Raw genomic sequence first — 15,846 nt, forward strand, 5'->3', positions numbered from 1 at the left:
TATAGAGTAATTTTAAAAACATTGAAAAATATAATCTACAATGGCAACTAATTGGAAATTAGGCCAGAAGAAGGGTACTACATTTCAGAAAAGGAGGTGCACTGAACTCTGCTGAAAGATGAAAATTTAACTCTATCCATAAAAATATCTTGGTGTTACATTACTCTAACTTTTCTATGTTGGCCATTTTAAACTTTCAGCAAAGAATAAGGGTTATATAGAGACTGGAATCACTTTCTGCCATTAAGTAGTTCCTCTAAAAGCTAAATACGCTGCACAAGTTTAGAAATACCAGCGATTTAGAATGTTAGAAAAATTCCAGAATATTTTCTTAAAAAATGATATTTCCTTGTTTATATTGTATGTCTCACTTTATATTTTAAATACTGAAATAAAACTAGATCTAGCATAAATTTACATTTAATAAATATTTACTTTTAAAACTCCATACAGATAAATTTACAGTCTATGACTTTATTTTAAATTTTGTCTAACGATTATCTGCCTCTAAAAATCGTATTTAAAATTATTGTTAGCAAAAATCAATTTTGGTTCAAAGACTGGTCTAACATTGTTTGAAGTTTGAACTGCTTGAAGTTTGATTTCTCCATCGGTAACATGCAGAGGTAGAAGTCAAAAATTGCGAAAGTGAAAATGAGGAAACGGATTAGTTTGATAAACTGTGAGCGTTTTACTATGCAGAGGCCATCGTTAGAGATAGGTGATTATCTCAGTAAATTCGTCAACTCTTATACCCAATTGAATCAGTCAGATTTGAAATAGCTGTTTAAACTAGAAGTGAACAGGTTCATCTAAAAAATATCGGTTGTTAAAGTTAATTACAAACAAAAACATACTCTCTGCAATTAGAATATTAGAGAGGATTAGTATCATAATCTGTGTGAACGCCCAATTCTGACTGATGGGTGTGAAAACTCAGCTTGTAATATTAACTCTCTTATATACTAAAATTAAAGTAATATTAAATAGGATTTAATACACTGAAACATACAACGAAAATATAGTTTCATAGAGGAGTTTTGACTGCGAATCAATCTACCATTATTTTTTTTATTTTCATACTGCAGAATTTTATATGAACATCTATTAACTGTGCATTTCATCTAGATATATTACACGCTTTTACGCCACATAATAAAAGTTTGACTCAATTTTGACCATAAATTATTTACTTAAATTTTACGAGGAGAAGAAAGGGAAATAAAACAACGATTGGAATAAATAAATACAAAAAAGAGAACCAAGGAAAAGACTTAAAGATAACAAAAGTAATGACATTCAGAGTAGCATAAAGATAAAGGATTCTTGAAAATGATTTATGGAGTGAAGGTACGGATGATAAGTAAGATAATTATAACATTAAATAAATAAAATTAGTAAAAACGTATCAGTTGATCATTTTTGAACTGATATATTCAAATTTCAGGTTTAAGCAAAATCAAATAACTATTTAGTTTACTGAAGTTCCACCAGATTGTGACATGAGGCAAACGTCACAGCCTGTGATTTGATTAGCCAGCCTGCCAGCCAGTGGCCAGTGAAAGTAGAGAGCTATGGTGTCGTAGTTTCACCTTTGTAATAATTTCCGGAATATTATGTACACTTTTTTCCTCTGCAGTATTTAATTCTATGATGAATATTCAGTTGACTTAAAATTAATGCAGTTTGCACACATGTTTTTATAACTACAGATGATACAGACGACGCCATGGCTTTATGTAAAACGTTATAAGTTTCTGAATTAGAGTGAGGTTATTTTATTTTTATAGCTTAATGCTTTTAGTTGAAACGTAACACGACTTAACGTAAGTGGGTATGTGAAATATTTAGCTGAGCATGATAAATGTGATCTAGAATACTTTCTTTGCGGATATTTTGACATTAAGGTCATGGATCGTTGAGCAGGACCTAATTCCATTCTCTTTTCTCAGGTAACACGCTCCAGTTTACTCACATTTTCTCTCGGGACCGTTATATCCCAGCTACTATTCCAGCGAAATTCGTCTCTTACCCCTAGGCAACTATTGTATAATTAAATTGTATTTAATTTTTTCATTGAATCAACCCACGCTTGTACAAGTGACATATTGTGAAGTGAATGACTCATTAGGATACACCGCAGTTCTATCTGCCTTATCGCCTAAAAGTTAACGTCAGCGTTATTACCTCGCTTGTATATTCAAGGTCTGCCTTCATTTTATCTGTTTAACTTTAAACGTCATGATATTTAGTGCAAATAAAGGTTATGTTTACATTAGATCAACGTCTGATATAAAGTAGTCAATTTTTTGTTATCTTTTTTGCCTTATTTAACAATTTTATTCTAATGAAGTGAGAACTGAATGGTTAATTTTTATTCCCGTAGTTGAGGGCAAATGCGATCTCGTAGATTGTTGAGAACACGAAGAATATCATGGGACTCCTACTCTCGAAACTGTGGAGCCTCTTCGGAAATGAAGGTAACTAGATTTATAAGTTTCCTAAGAGAAAGTACATTTTCATTCAACTTTTGTTCCTCCCTTTGAATGCAATAGTAAATGAAATGTAATTTTCTCTTTTTTTTGTTTTGAAATGTATTAAAATTAAGTAATTAATAATAAAAAGAATGTATGGAATAATTAGGTTTATCCCGAACTTAATGCTATTTGTGATTAATCACAATCATTTAAATGAAATTCTGTTCTTATAACTTTAACTATTTTTTTTTTCTAACGTTACTAATGGGAAAAATATTCCATATGTTAAGCTTCTGTGATTCAAAAGTTCTTTGTGCTTAAAATTATTGCCATGGTCAAAATTAACCTTAAAGAATATTATTTCACTCCTTTATACACTGGGCCAAAAAAGTCTGTGAACACTAACCTAAATTTTATTACTTTTATTATTATCTTTGTAGAAACTTCTTTTATTTCCAAATGAAGTATACTATTCGATAGAGAGAAACCAGAGTTTTCATTTTATATTCAATCTTTTATTTTTATTCAACAGGAATATCACAATTACATGTTTAACAAAACAACACCACACACGAATGCAAAAAAAGTCTGTGAACAGCTGTGTAAATGTGTAAAAACATTAAGATAACAAACAGAAAAACGATTGAATAAAGTTTCAAAGTTCTCTATTGTATTGTAGAAACCACAACAGTCAGTTTTGTGAATAAATAATCTAATTAGTATACATTTAACCACTAATTTGGAAATTCCCAGACCAATTCGTAAACTTATTGTGAGGTTGCGAAATGAAAGAAAAAGTATTCGAGAAATAGGGAAGATAGTTCAAAAAAACTCTTCAACGGTGCATAATATAATTAAAAAGTACGGAAATGTGATTAGTAGGCCACGCAGTGGACGGCCACCAAAACTTAATTCCTTTCATAAACTGCAAATTCTGAAGTCTGTTCGAGAAGAACCCAGGACAAGCACTCAAAAAATCAGTCAAGAATTATCAAGTGATTATGGTGTAAGCGTTACACCACAGACAATTAGAAATAAATTACATGAATACGATTGTTGCGGCCGAGTCCCAAGAAAAAAACCCTTAATCAATAAAATAAATCGTAAGCGTCGATTGGATTTCGCGAAAGAATATATTTCTAAGCCTTCTAGTTTCTGGGAAACCGTATTCTTTTCAAATGAGTCGAAATTCAATGTTTGTGGGTCTGATGGACGACAAAAAGTGTGGCGAAAACGAAATGAAGCTATGAAAATGAAAAATATAAAGCCAACTTTTAAGCACGGGGGAAGCAACATTCTGGTGTGGGGTGCATGAGTGCTAAAGGAGTGGGCAAGTTAGATCTAATTAATGGTAAGATGGACCAATATATGTATGTGGATATATTAAGACGCAATTTAAGAGAAAGTTCAAAAAAATTAGGGTTGGAGGGAACGTTTGTCTTCCAACAAGACAATGACCCGAAACATACCGCACTAAAAACTCGGGAATGGCTTTTATATAATACACCCCGGCGCCTAAACGCCCCTCCACAATCACCAGACCTTAACCCAATTGAACATTTATGGGATGAAATCATCCGCCAAATAAATAAAAGAGAAATAAGAAACCGTGAACAACTAAAAAACGCTATTTTAGAAGAATGGGATAAAATTCCAACATTGACGACCACAAAATTAGTAGGATCGATGAAAGCTCGCTTGTTGGAAGTGATTAGGAACAAAGGAGGTCCTACAAGTTTTTAAAATTTATAATACACGTACAATGTGTAAGAATTATTTATTTTTGCAAAGTGTTCACAGACTTTTTTTGCATTCGTTTGGGGTGTTGTTTTGTTAAACATGTAATTGTGATATTCCTGTTGAATAAAAATAAAAGATTGAATATAAAATGAAAACTCTGGTTTCTCTCTATCGAATAGTATAGCATTTGGAAATAAAAGAAGTTTCTACTAAGATAATAATAAAAGTAATAATATTTAGGTTAGTGTTCACAGACTTTTTTGGCCCAGTGTATGTGCAGGAAATAAGTAATTTTTTCCTTGTAAATGGAAATATAACACATGTGCAGAAGAATGTAAATATATGGAATCTAAGAAACCTTAGTAGTTAGTAGAATGGTATTATTGTGTTTGTGTCCTATTTTATATACATTTCATTTGGAGGTTACAATGTTTTTATCATTTGTCCACCGTATTTTAAATATTGAAAATGTAAATAATTCGTGAACTAATTTTATATCATTTTAAAAGGTGCAAAAATTTTCGCTTACACAAAATTACTTTCCTTTCTCGTATTACTCACTAGTTATCTTACTAAATGAATAACCGTATTTTTCAGATAAAATGCACTTGCAAAATATTAGACAAAATATATTTCTAGTTTCATAAGTATATTCAAAAATTTAAAAAATTATTCAGCTAGAAAAAAAAAATAATTTATCATGCTATAAAAGTTACCACTCCTACATTAATTTTACTGCTTGAATTATTTTTGTGTGAACCAATAATTTTGTTTATTTTTTATCAACTAATTCACCACCTGACCAATTCACCCAAAAATTGTAGGGAATTTAGTCACTTTACAATCTCACCATTTTTACAGTTCTGTCCGTGCAATTAGTAATTGTCAGATTCGGGCTTCGCAAGTTGTCTGCGTTAAGTTTCCCTTCGAATTGTTACTCTTCCTAAATCATAAATTGTAAAATGTTAAATGTTCTAATAAAGAGGCACCAAGAGATTGTATGATCTTCAAGAGTAACAGGTAATTCTGCATTTTTTTTTCTATTCGAATAGTCTTGGTCGATTCTGTTTTATGCACTCTTGATTTCTTGTGTATATGTCACAAGACTCCGAAAAGCAACATACTTTTAAAGCTAAAAAAAAAAAAGTACACTCAAAAGTGTAGAAAATGTATATATATATATATATTGAATTAAATGAACTGTATACTGCGTTGCAGTTTAGTATTTAATCTTAACATGTTATATAATGCCATGATTTCTTTTAATTACAGTGCTTACTGTTTTAATGTATGTTTCAGAACATAAGATAGTGATAGTAGGATTAGACAATGCAGGGAAAACTACAATATTGTATCAGTTCTTGATGAATGAGGTTGTCACTACTTCACCAACAATTGGTTCAAATGTTGAAGAAGTAATTTGGAAAAATATTCATTTTATAATGTGGGATCTTGGCGGTCAGCAAAGTCTAAGGGCTGCATGGACCACGTATTACACTAATACAGAGGTAAATTATTGATTAGAAATCGGGAAATTTAGATTCATAACTGGCTAAGTTGGCTTTTAATTAAAAATTGGCTAAATTAATAGGGAAGGCAAATTAATGCTTAAAATTATGATACCCTTTATACCATTTTTTTCAATAACTGTTGAGTTTAGAAGTTTAATAATTTCCATACCTATTCTCTCTTTCAGAAGTAAGATAATTTTTTTTTTCCAGTTAAGTATTTTTTATTTTTTTTTGAAGGTGAACATTATTTTCCCTCTTATTTCATATATTTGCGAAGGTCATCTTAAAGTTAGCGCTGTTTCATTTTTTTTTAAAAAAAAAAACTATGCAAAAAACCTTGAATTTTGATATCAACTCTCAAACCAGTCACCACCTTGGGCTATGCTTGCTCTTAAAAGCAAAAGTCTAATTTTTTTTATTAAAGAATGTGGAAACTGAATTTTCTTTCATAAAGTATTAGGTTCCAATGGAGGTACAGGCGTGCGTTGTCTTTTAAAAGGAAGATCAATATTTTTATTAAAATAAACGTTTAAATTCAGACGTTTTTCATCATAACCAATTTCAACTAATTCTTCTCAGTGATGTTAAAATATTATGAAATGGCCTACGACAAATTTTACCTGGTTGTAACTTCTAACGAGTGTTCTATCAGCGAAATTTAAAGGTTTACATAAACTTGTGTGGATTCACTTTCATATACTTCTTTAGAAATGTCTAATTAAGTAGCACATTTTTTGTTTTTATTTTTATTTTAACATTCAATAACTTTTCAAAAGATGTAAGTGAATGTAATTATGTAAATATCTTGAAAACATGTGGAGAAGATGCCTCCCAGTAGAGGGCTTACCTTCTAGGTACTTAAAGCCTAAGGATGTTCCGTTATAAATCTACAACCGCAAGTACACATTGCAATATGATGTAGCAGGTCCACCACCTTAATCTGAATTTCCAGGAAACAATGTTTTAAATATAATATAAGTGATGCACGTGAAAGTATTTGTGTAGCACGTATAATCAATATTACATGAATTTCATGTTTTATGAGTTTCGAAAAATTCTCCCATTATTAAAGAAATTTTGTGATTTATACGTCTCCTGTCTCGTTTTAGAGATAACCATCCCTTTCAGGTTTTGGATATGCAAAAAGGTTTTTCAGCAACAATATCTTTTTGAACTTAGTACATTTTTAAGATTTAGGAGACTTTCTTCTGAAGTTCAAATCAGTACTTTATACGATTCTAACAGTACTACAGTTTCTACTAAAATTACTACGATTCTTATTAGCCATATTATATCATAGGCCTTCACTTTTCTACAGGTAACCTCGACAAGAAATAGTGGAAGAAGAAAATTGAAATCCTTTTCTGTAGCTATTATAGCACTGATCTCTTACGACATTAGCTCGAAAGTAGTATACGAGGTATGTTCAAAAAATAAGGTGAATTTTCAAATTTCGCGGGCTACGTACATTCGAATTTCGATTGTCTTTTTTTTTTATGTTGGTACACTTGTCTCGAACATATTTTCAAAGTTGTAGCTATATAACATGTTTAGTTTGTATGTTAGTGGCATAAATAAGACAAGTGTTTTGCGAGTTCGGCGATTTTCTTCTGTCGAAAAAAATGGATCAACGAATTTGTATCAAATTTTGTGTAAAAAATGGAATTAAGTGTTAAAAAACACTTGAAATGTTGAGAGTGGCGTACGGTGAGAGTACTCTGTGTCAAAAAAATGTTTACAAGTGGTACAAGCTTTTCACAGAAGGTCGAGAAGATGTGAATGACGACGCTCGCCCTGGACGCCCCAGCACATCAACAACCGATGAAAATGTTGAGAAGAATCGTCGAATCACAATTAGAGAAGTTGCTGAGGTTGTCGGCATATCGGTTGGCACATGTCCTGCAATTTTTTTCGGAAATTTTGGGCATGTAAGCGTGTAGTAGCGAAGTTCGTTCCAAAATTGCTGAATTTTGATAAAAAAAAACCGTCGCATGAGCATCGCTCAGGAATTGTTGAATTATCATGTCTCAGTCACCGTATTCACCAGATTTGGCGCCCTGCGACTTTTTCCTGTTCCCATGATTGAAGAGACCCATGAAAGGACGGAGATTTGCGACGATTGAGGAGATAAAAACCGAATCGCTGAGAGAGCTCAAGGACATACCAAAAAGTGCATATCAGAACTGTTCCGAGGATTGGAAAAAATGCTGGCACATATGTATTATATCTGAGGGGGACTACTTTGAAGGAGACAAAATAAAAATCGATGAATAAATAAATATTTTTTAAGAAAAATGAAAATTCACCTTATTTTTTGAACACACCTCGTATTAATGCATAGGCAAAAGCAGCAACCTGTTTAGGCTGTAGCAGATCCAATTATCAGTATTTTATTGTGCTGAAATATGTTGCCACTGGGATCCTTTCTTATATTGTATGCTTACTTTCTTGTTAGTTTTCTAAAAAGTTATTAGTTTTGAAGTTCTCGGCAATTTTTTTGACTTAAAGGAACTAATAATGGAACCAAGAAATTTCAATGAAATGTGCTTCATGAATGGAATAAGTGCAGATTGTTGAATTTTGAACGTTGCTTTTATCGAATTGAATAAAAGTGACAATAAGTGACTAAAAACTGTCTAATGACGAGCATTCTCTGGATATCACCAACCACAAAGAAATGAAGAAAGTAAGTAGGCCAATCGCAGAATCACTTAGAGGAGAGGATGTTGGCATTGTTGAATATTATTTTGGATCTTACCAAGCTGTTTTTTTCGGTCGATTTTGTCCTGAATCATATGATGGTAAAATTTTTTCTTGAAGAGTACTGTTACCAATGACAACAGTGTCGTATGAAAATCACACAGTAATTATTGAGGTCATTGGCGATCCAGAACTGCTCAAACGAGGAAACATGAATTTGTGGGGTATGACATTGAAACTAAGTCTCAATCAAAGCTTCCAGAAGAGCAAAGTAAAAGTTTTTTAGTTTGATCTTTTTCCACTGTTTTCCATACTATGAGTTTTTGCTACTGGATTGTAAGATCAATAAGAAATGCTACTTGGAAGTTCTGTACCTTTTATGTGAATCAATCAAAAAAAGAAAATACAGCAATTGCATTACTATAGTTGCACAAGCTCATTTTACATTGCTTGTGCTTTTTGCGAATGTTTGTTTAAGGATACACAACTGTGATCACCGTAAACTCTGTCATGAATGACCCTCTATTACTTCTTCCTATTCCTAAAGCTGAAAGTACCACTTCTTATCCTCTGTGAAGAGATAAAAGCACCGCAATTTGCGTTCCAGTGTGCTTCGGAGATTGGAAGAAGCAGAGGCACAAATGTATTGCATCAGAATAGTATTGCATATTATTACAAGAAAAGCAAGTTGAAAAGAATTCACTTCAGATTTGTGTTTTTGTTTTAAATTATTGTTCTCTCTTCAGCCCTTTGAAAATATCTGAAGCTTACAATTCTGTCCAAACATTTCTCTCTACCTAATTTAGGAAATTTTAGTTTTCTCTATCCAGAAAGATTTTCCTAAGCAACTATATCTTTCAACTTTTTTAGTTTTTAGAAAGTATAGTAATTAAGGACATTTGTTTTTGTTTTCATTCAATGTGTCATCTATACAAATAAAAAAAAGCTGTCACATTTAAAAAAAATAAATAATTTCCTTCGCTTAAACTAGGATGTTCTTTAATAGGTAGATACAGCGGAAAATAAGAATCGTTTTCCGATATTCTGCTTTTCTTCTTATTTGTTAAGGAATAAGAAAACGGAATATTTTAAAATTAATAAAATATTTGATTTAACGCCAAGTTCAACCGATAACGATTGGGAAATTTCACTTTGTTTCATTTATGTGCACTCGTCAAGTATTGTTTCATAATAAATGCTAGATTGAACGCCAAGTTCAACCCATAACGATTGGGAAATTTAACTTTGTTTCATTTATGTGCATTCGTCAAGTATTGTTTCATAATAAATGCTAGATTGAACGCCAAGTTCAACCCATAACGATTGGGAAATTTAACTTTGTTTCATTTATGTGCATTCGTCAAGTATTGTGTTTCATAATAAATGTTAGATTGAACGCCAAGTTCAACCCATAACGATTGGGAAATTTAACTTTGTTTCATTTATGTCCATTCGTCAAGTATTGTGTTTCATAATAAATGTTAGATTGAACGCCAAGTTCAACCCATAACGATTGGGAAATTTCACTTTGTTCGAAGTTGATTATATTTTATTAAAACATTGCCTCTTTAGTTGAGTAAAGTATTATTGTCATAATATAGTTAATATTTTATTTTAATAGGAAGGATTTGTGGCCAAGCTCAGAGAAATTATTTTTTGAGACTATTTTATTAATTATTTCTCTACATTTCTGGTACTACTTTGGTGCCCCTCTTCAAGAGTGTCATAAGTGTGTTGACATTAGCAGGAGAAGGAAGGAGAAAATTATGGTAGAAACGATAGTTCGAAATTGAGTTCCTAGGGAAGTTCAAACTATCAATGGATTCTCAAACCAGATCGAGAGTACGTCGCTGACTGCAAACTGTGCGAAATAGATACAAACTTGTTGTGTCATTTCGCGGGTAATCTCATCGCGGATTCAGGTATTTTTCCCAGTGTCCATTATTTGTTGGTGTAAATGCAGAGGTGGTCGCAAGTCGCGATTTTTGTGAGCTTAGCGATTTTTGCTCTCTTTAAGGTATAAGAGATCCTTGACTGTAAATTCAAGCTTTATTTCTCGATCAATGGTGCCATCATCGTTCACAGTGGTACTTGAAGTTTTTCATCTTAGCATCTCCTCTCACCTCTAGTTTTTGCTTTAGAGAGAAAATTCACTCACAAAGTTATTGTAAGGTTGTTTCAGAGTTTAGAGACCACAGAAGTTCATTATCTCGAATTAGATACTGCTGAAGTAGACGAGTAGGCTCTGACAGTCCAGTTCAGGGAGAACTCCTCTTTTCGGGCATTGTAAAAAAAATTTGTTTCTCCGCTTGATAAGGATTTAGACTTTGAATATTTCTCTCTCTAATCATTCGAGAGCTTAAATTTATTTTATTCCCTTGGAGCTCTCGGATTTCCAGTATAGTAAAACTGAAGCCTTTATATATCATACGGCTTTTTCCATAGCCTAACTTTTAAGTGGTTTATTTATTAAAAAACAGCAGTTAATTTAATTTTTTAATAGATATATCATTCGAATTAAATTAATGAGATAATTATTTCTGCACAGTTTGTGATCCTCGTCATCGATTCTACGGACAGAGAGAGGCTGTCAGTAACTAGAGAAGAACTTTATAGAATGTTAGGACACGAAGATTTAACCAACGCAGCCGTTTTAGTTTACGCTAACAAGCAGGATGTAAAGGTAAAAGCAGCCAACATATTCTTATTTTAACATTTTATTATCTCAATATTAATTATATATATTCATATTTTTTTTTTGTCGGTTTTTAACAACCTTGGGTCAAATGCTGAACCCCAATAAAATTGATCACCAGTACTCTCCATCCTCCCAAACACCCTCTGCTAGGTCTTTTACTGCCATTGCCACCTCCACTCCCTCTGCAACCATCTCTTTCATGGGCGGCCTCTTCTCCGTCTCTCCTCTGGCACATAGTCAAAAAGCATCTCTTTTGCCCCATTCTTCTGAGATGACCGCACCTCTGCAGCTGATTTGTCTCAATGGTGTGCACTGTGCTTGTGGCTACCTTAACGATATCTCGTTTGGTCGAGTTTGTCACTCGCTGAGTCATAGAAAAGTGACAACTTCTTCTTAAAAAATCCATTTCTAAAGCTTGCAGCCTTTGCGTTTCTCTCGTCCCAACCATCCATATTTCTGAACCATGAAGGGTTAGTTACTCCTTCAAGGAAAGAGTGTAATACTTATTTACTTAACAAGTGTGGAAAGTAGCACTTTTCCTCACACGAGGCAGGGTTTGCACGCACGAGCGAGCGAAGCAAGGCGAGTGCGAGTGCAAATTGCCGAGTGTGAGGAAAATACTTTACACTCGAGTTAAATATTATATTTTTTCTGCAACCATTAGGGTTATTAACTAAAAAAATTAAAAATTCATTTTTACAGTCTATCTAGAATCCATTTTAAATTTCTATAAGGTAACACTATAACCTTTTTAACTGTTATAATTAAAAATTTCTATTTATTAAAATATTATTTTTATTTCTATATTCCTTTCAATTTTTTGGGAAGATATTTTAGGAAGAAAATATTTAATAACAAAACTTCTTATATCAAGGAAGCACAATAAAGTTTTTTCACTCACAAGTGAGGGAAGTGACACTAATGGGAATTTTTCCCCACTAGTGAGTTAAAGTTGGGCATTACACAGCTGATTTTAATTGAGTAATGAGAACATTCCTACATGGTTGCAGGAAAAAATCCTTTTTTTGGTCTCCAATGAAATACTTGGACTCCACAGCCCGGGGTTCATCATGCCAATCACTTTCTTCTTTCTTTGTATCTTTTCATTTATGTCGCTTTCAAGCGCTACCTTTCCATTGATATAAGAAGAATATTTTATGGCAATGCCCGAAAAGAGGAGTTCTCCCTGAACTGGACTGTCAGAGCCTACTCGTCTACTTCAGCAGTATCTAATTCGAGATAATGAACTTCTGTGGTCTCTAAACTCTGAAACAACCTTACAATAACTTTGTGAGTGAATTTTCTCTCTAAAGCAAACTCCTAAATACTTAAAGAGAGCACCCCGACCAAGGGAACAATTTTCTAAAGGAAGAGAATTTTTAGAAGTAATTGTATTCATAATTAAAATAATAATTTATCTAATTCGTTATTAGTTATTTTCTTAAACTTGTACAGTGTTCCTGTAAGAATTTATCGAAATTGAATTAATTATAACTTTTGTTTTTACATTTTAATCAGGGAGCAATGACAGCTGCTGAAATCAGTCAACAATTAGATTTGACAAGTATAAAGAAACATCAGTGGCACATACAAGCATGCTGTGCTCTTTCTGGAGAAGGGTAAGCTATTAGACTGTACTTAGTAAAAAGTACCTTCTTCTTATTTTCCTATAACAGAACGAGAATGTGGCTAGTATTAAAGTAAATTTTAAGAAAATCTCATTACTCGGAACTCTTTTGTTTTGGGTGAATATGAAAACTAGAAAATTAATATTAACCATCTCTGTTCCTCAAAGTCATTCTTGTTTTTTTCAAATTCCCTTTAAATTATTTACTCTTAAATGCAAGGCACATATTTGTATATTGTTAAATAGATAATAATTTAAACCTTGAATGTTAAGTTATAACAATGTCCTTGAATTTAAAGAAATCTTGCTAGGACGTACTTAAATTATTGTTTTATTTCATGTACTATTAGTGCATTCTGGTGAATTGTGATAATCATTAATATTTTGATATGTGATGACCATAAACTAAACAATGCGATTACGCAAGAAATGATATCTCCATATTTGAGTGTATTGCTGTCTGGCTCTTTCAAAAAAAACAATTATTTAATAAATTTTTGTTGCTATTCTTGCAAAAAATATATATATATTTCATAATTGTATACTTCTGTTTCAGCTTATACCAAGGTTTAGAATGGATTTGTTCACGCCTCAAACGGAAGTGACCTCCTAAGAGACAATTCGTTTATATAGCTAATTGGCATTCACGTCAGATTTACTGCGGCCGGGAGTTGTGTAATATTAGCTCCCAAGTTAACTGCCGATAAGCTCCTAGTGCCAAACTGTTCGTCAATCAGTACTGTGCATTCGTATACCTAATTATTCATACGAGTTTCGCTTAGACGTACTTAAATACTAATGTGTTTTTACTGACAAAAAGGTCGAGTAACCATCGAGTTCATCGACTTCTTATTATAAATATACTTCACTACACCAAAAATGAAAATGAAGTCTGCAACAGAATATCCTAAACTTAATAATACTAAAACAATTAAAAACTGAAACAAAAACAAAAAATTCGACGTTCTTTTTAATTTTATAAAGAAAACATAAATATATAAAATTTCTCGTAAGTATTGTTTACAGGACGAACTTCGTATGTGGTAATTAAATTGAGATTTCTGGTCAGTGTATGTCTGTAATGCGACATGTTGTGGGTTGAGTTTTGGCATAAGTGCATGAAGTTGAGAAGTTTAATCAAGCATCTTGATTTACTATTGTACTCATAGTAAACTAAACCAAAAAAATATTCAGCCTGAAAAAAAGATGGTTGTGTTTCGTTTTTAATATAAATTTATTTAGTTAAATATTTGTTCATAAATTGAATTAGTCCTGGGTAGAGAGTATTTGATGAGTGCGGAAAGCTAGAAGTAATTCGAAACATCAGTCGGCTGTGCCTTGTAGTAATTGCAAGCAGTTTGGTATGTTAAGGGACTGCCTATTTCCTTTATTTTCAATTTGTTGATATTGTGCAGAATGGCTTGTTTTTACCTCTCATTCTGTTTAATTTTATTCTTTTTTTACTTTGAATTACTAGCGACTAATAAATTCTGCTACATTTTCTGCTAGACTATTTTGAAGCCCAATGTAGATTACTATTACCGCCATAACTCTGATTTAGCAATAGTTTTTATTAAATATAAATGATTTGTAAATATTTATTATTTCGAATGTAAACAACTTTGTTATATTTGTAAAGAAAAAAAGAGAGAGTTATAGAAATAAACGTTTTTTTAATATACGAAATTTTTGGCCTCTGTGACTCTAATTCGTAACTTTCATTCCATAAATTGCTTTTTGGTAATCATTCATACAAGATATTTTAATGATATTTTTGTTCCTTACACTAAATTAAATCGATCTCCTCAAAAGCTAATCAAAAATATATTTTCAGTATGCAAACTGAGAATATATTTATAATTATACTTGTTCTGTAAATTTTTCAGTGCTCAATAGTAGACACTTTGTTGTAAATAAGTTACTAAGTTCGCTATTGATGTATGAAGCTTTTCTTAATTTTGTAAATATTATATACTTCGAATTCTTTGAAATGGCATTCCCATTTTAAGTTGTGTAAATAATGTTTTTAATTATACATAATTGTAAGAACAGTTTTTGTTTTTTGTTTAATAATTTTTATTTTTATTTTATTTTTTTTTGAAGAATGTATTTATGTTAAGGAAAATAAAAGATTGTAAGTCATGAACTATTTAATATGAATTTAATGTATGTAATAAGGTAATTTTTGAAATTATATTTGTATCTTTTTTGGTTGAAGGAACCCGTTCTATATCGGAAAATCATAAGCAAGAAAAAAAAATGTATATACGTCGAAAATGTTAAATTTACCTGAATTATCCATATATTCTGAACAAATACACTTAATTGTTTTGTAATTTATGAATTTACTACTTGTTTAAGATCTACATAATGATTAAAATTATTCATCTTTTCCTGCCTCAGTTATTGCCAACTGCTGTTGTCAATTATGTTTTTTCAATTATTACTTTCTAGTAATAATTGAACATAAAAGTGACTTCACGCTTCCTACAACGTCAGAACTATTGAAGTCAAGAAGAATCTCTTTTACTCTCTAATGGGTAAGAGAAGATGTGATTCTGAAAATTTTGTATTTTCAGTTTCGATCTTAACCTCTCATTTGAACCGTTTTTACAAAATCAGTCTGTGTGTGAGAGTCCGCCATAACTAAAAAACCAACATGAAAATCACAGAAAGTTCACATTTGATATTTCGTTTAGATGACAACAGAGAATACCCCAATTTGGGTCACCTGGGTAGTACCATTGTTCTGAAGCAATTTTGCAGTTTTTTGGGTATTTCCTAAAAACAGCTCTAATGATTCTCTTCAACTTTGGGTACTAGTTGTTTGTATGAAATCTATCCTATTGGATACTTTTTTCCAGGAAAATTCTATTAAGGGTACTTAGAAGGGGAAGCCTTTCCTCTAATTGGCATTTGTGGTTTACTGTACTGCCTTAGCACTAGTGAAATATTTATAGTTGACTAATGTGAGACTAAGTTTCTAAATTTGAAGAAATCCCTGTCTACCGAATAGATTTTCCGTATTTTCAGATTATCAGAAAATAGTTTTTACAATTTAAACCTACTTCAGGGATTAAATCGTAAATATAC

General features: G+C 31.8%; 1 protein-coding gene across 6 annotated transcripts; it reads left to right on the forward strand.

Moving 5' to 3' along the window:
- Positions 1–1,525: 1,525 nt before the first annotated feature.
- Arl5 (ADP-ribosylation factor-like 5) lies at positions 1,526–15,089 on the forward strand. Of its 6 annotated transcripts, none has more exons than XM_074121022.1 (7): positions 1,526–1,834; positions 1,953–2,297; positions 2,387–2,480; positions 5,517–5,725; positions 10,977–11,111; positions 12,645–12,745; positions 13,310–15,089. In XM_074121022.1, the coding sequence occupies exons 3-7, from the start codon at positions 2,435–2,437 to the stop codon at positions 13,356–13,358; spliced, it is 540 nt and encodes a 179-aa protein (XP_073977123.1). In that variant the 5' UTR covers positions 1,526–1,834; positions 1,953–2,297; positions 2,387–2,434; the 3' UTR covers positions 13,359–15,089. The 6 variants fall into 6 exon arrangements, with proteins under 6 accessions (XP_073977123.1, XP_073977120.1, XP_073977122.1 ...); XM_074121019.1 differs by having other exon boundaries at positions 1,953–2,205; XM_074121021.1 differs by having other exon boundaries at positions 1,526–1,826; positions 1,953–2,205.
- Positions 15,090–15,846: the final 757 nt, after the last annotated feature.

The sequence above is a fragment of the Rhodnius prolixus genome, unplaced genomic scaffold (genome assembly GCF_049639745.1).
Source record: "Rhodnius prolixus isolate KJV_2025 unplaced genomic scaffold, Rpr scaffold_2, whole genome shotgun sequence".
Taxonomy (NCBI): Eukaryota; Metazoa; Arthropoda; class Insecta; order Hemiptera; family Reduviidae; genus Rhodnius; species Rhodnius prolixus.

Coding starts and splice junctions, on each gene's coding strand:
- Arl5 (XM_074121023.1), top strand. CDS start 2,435: ATGGGACTCCTACTCTCGAAACTGTGGAGCCTCTTCGGAAATGAAG. Junction 2,481..5,516: donor GAGCCTCTTCGGAAATGAAG/GTAACTAGATTT, acceptor TGTATGTTTCAG/AACATAAGATAGTGATAGTA. Junction 11,112..12,644: donor CTAACAAGCAGGATGTAAAG/GTAAAAGCAGCC, acceptor CATTTTAATCAG/GGAGCAATGACAGCTGCTGA.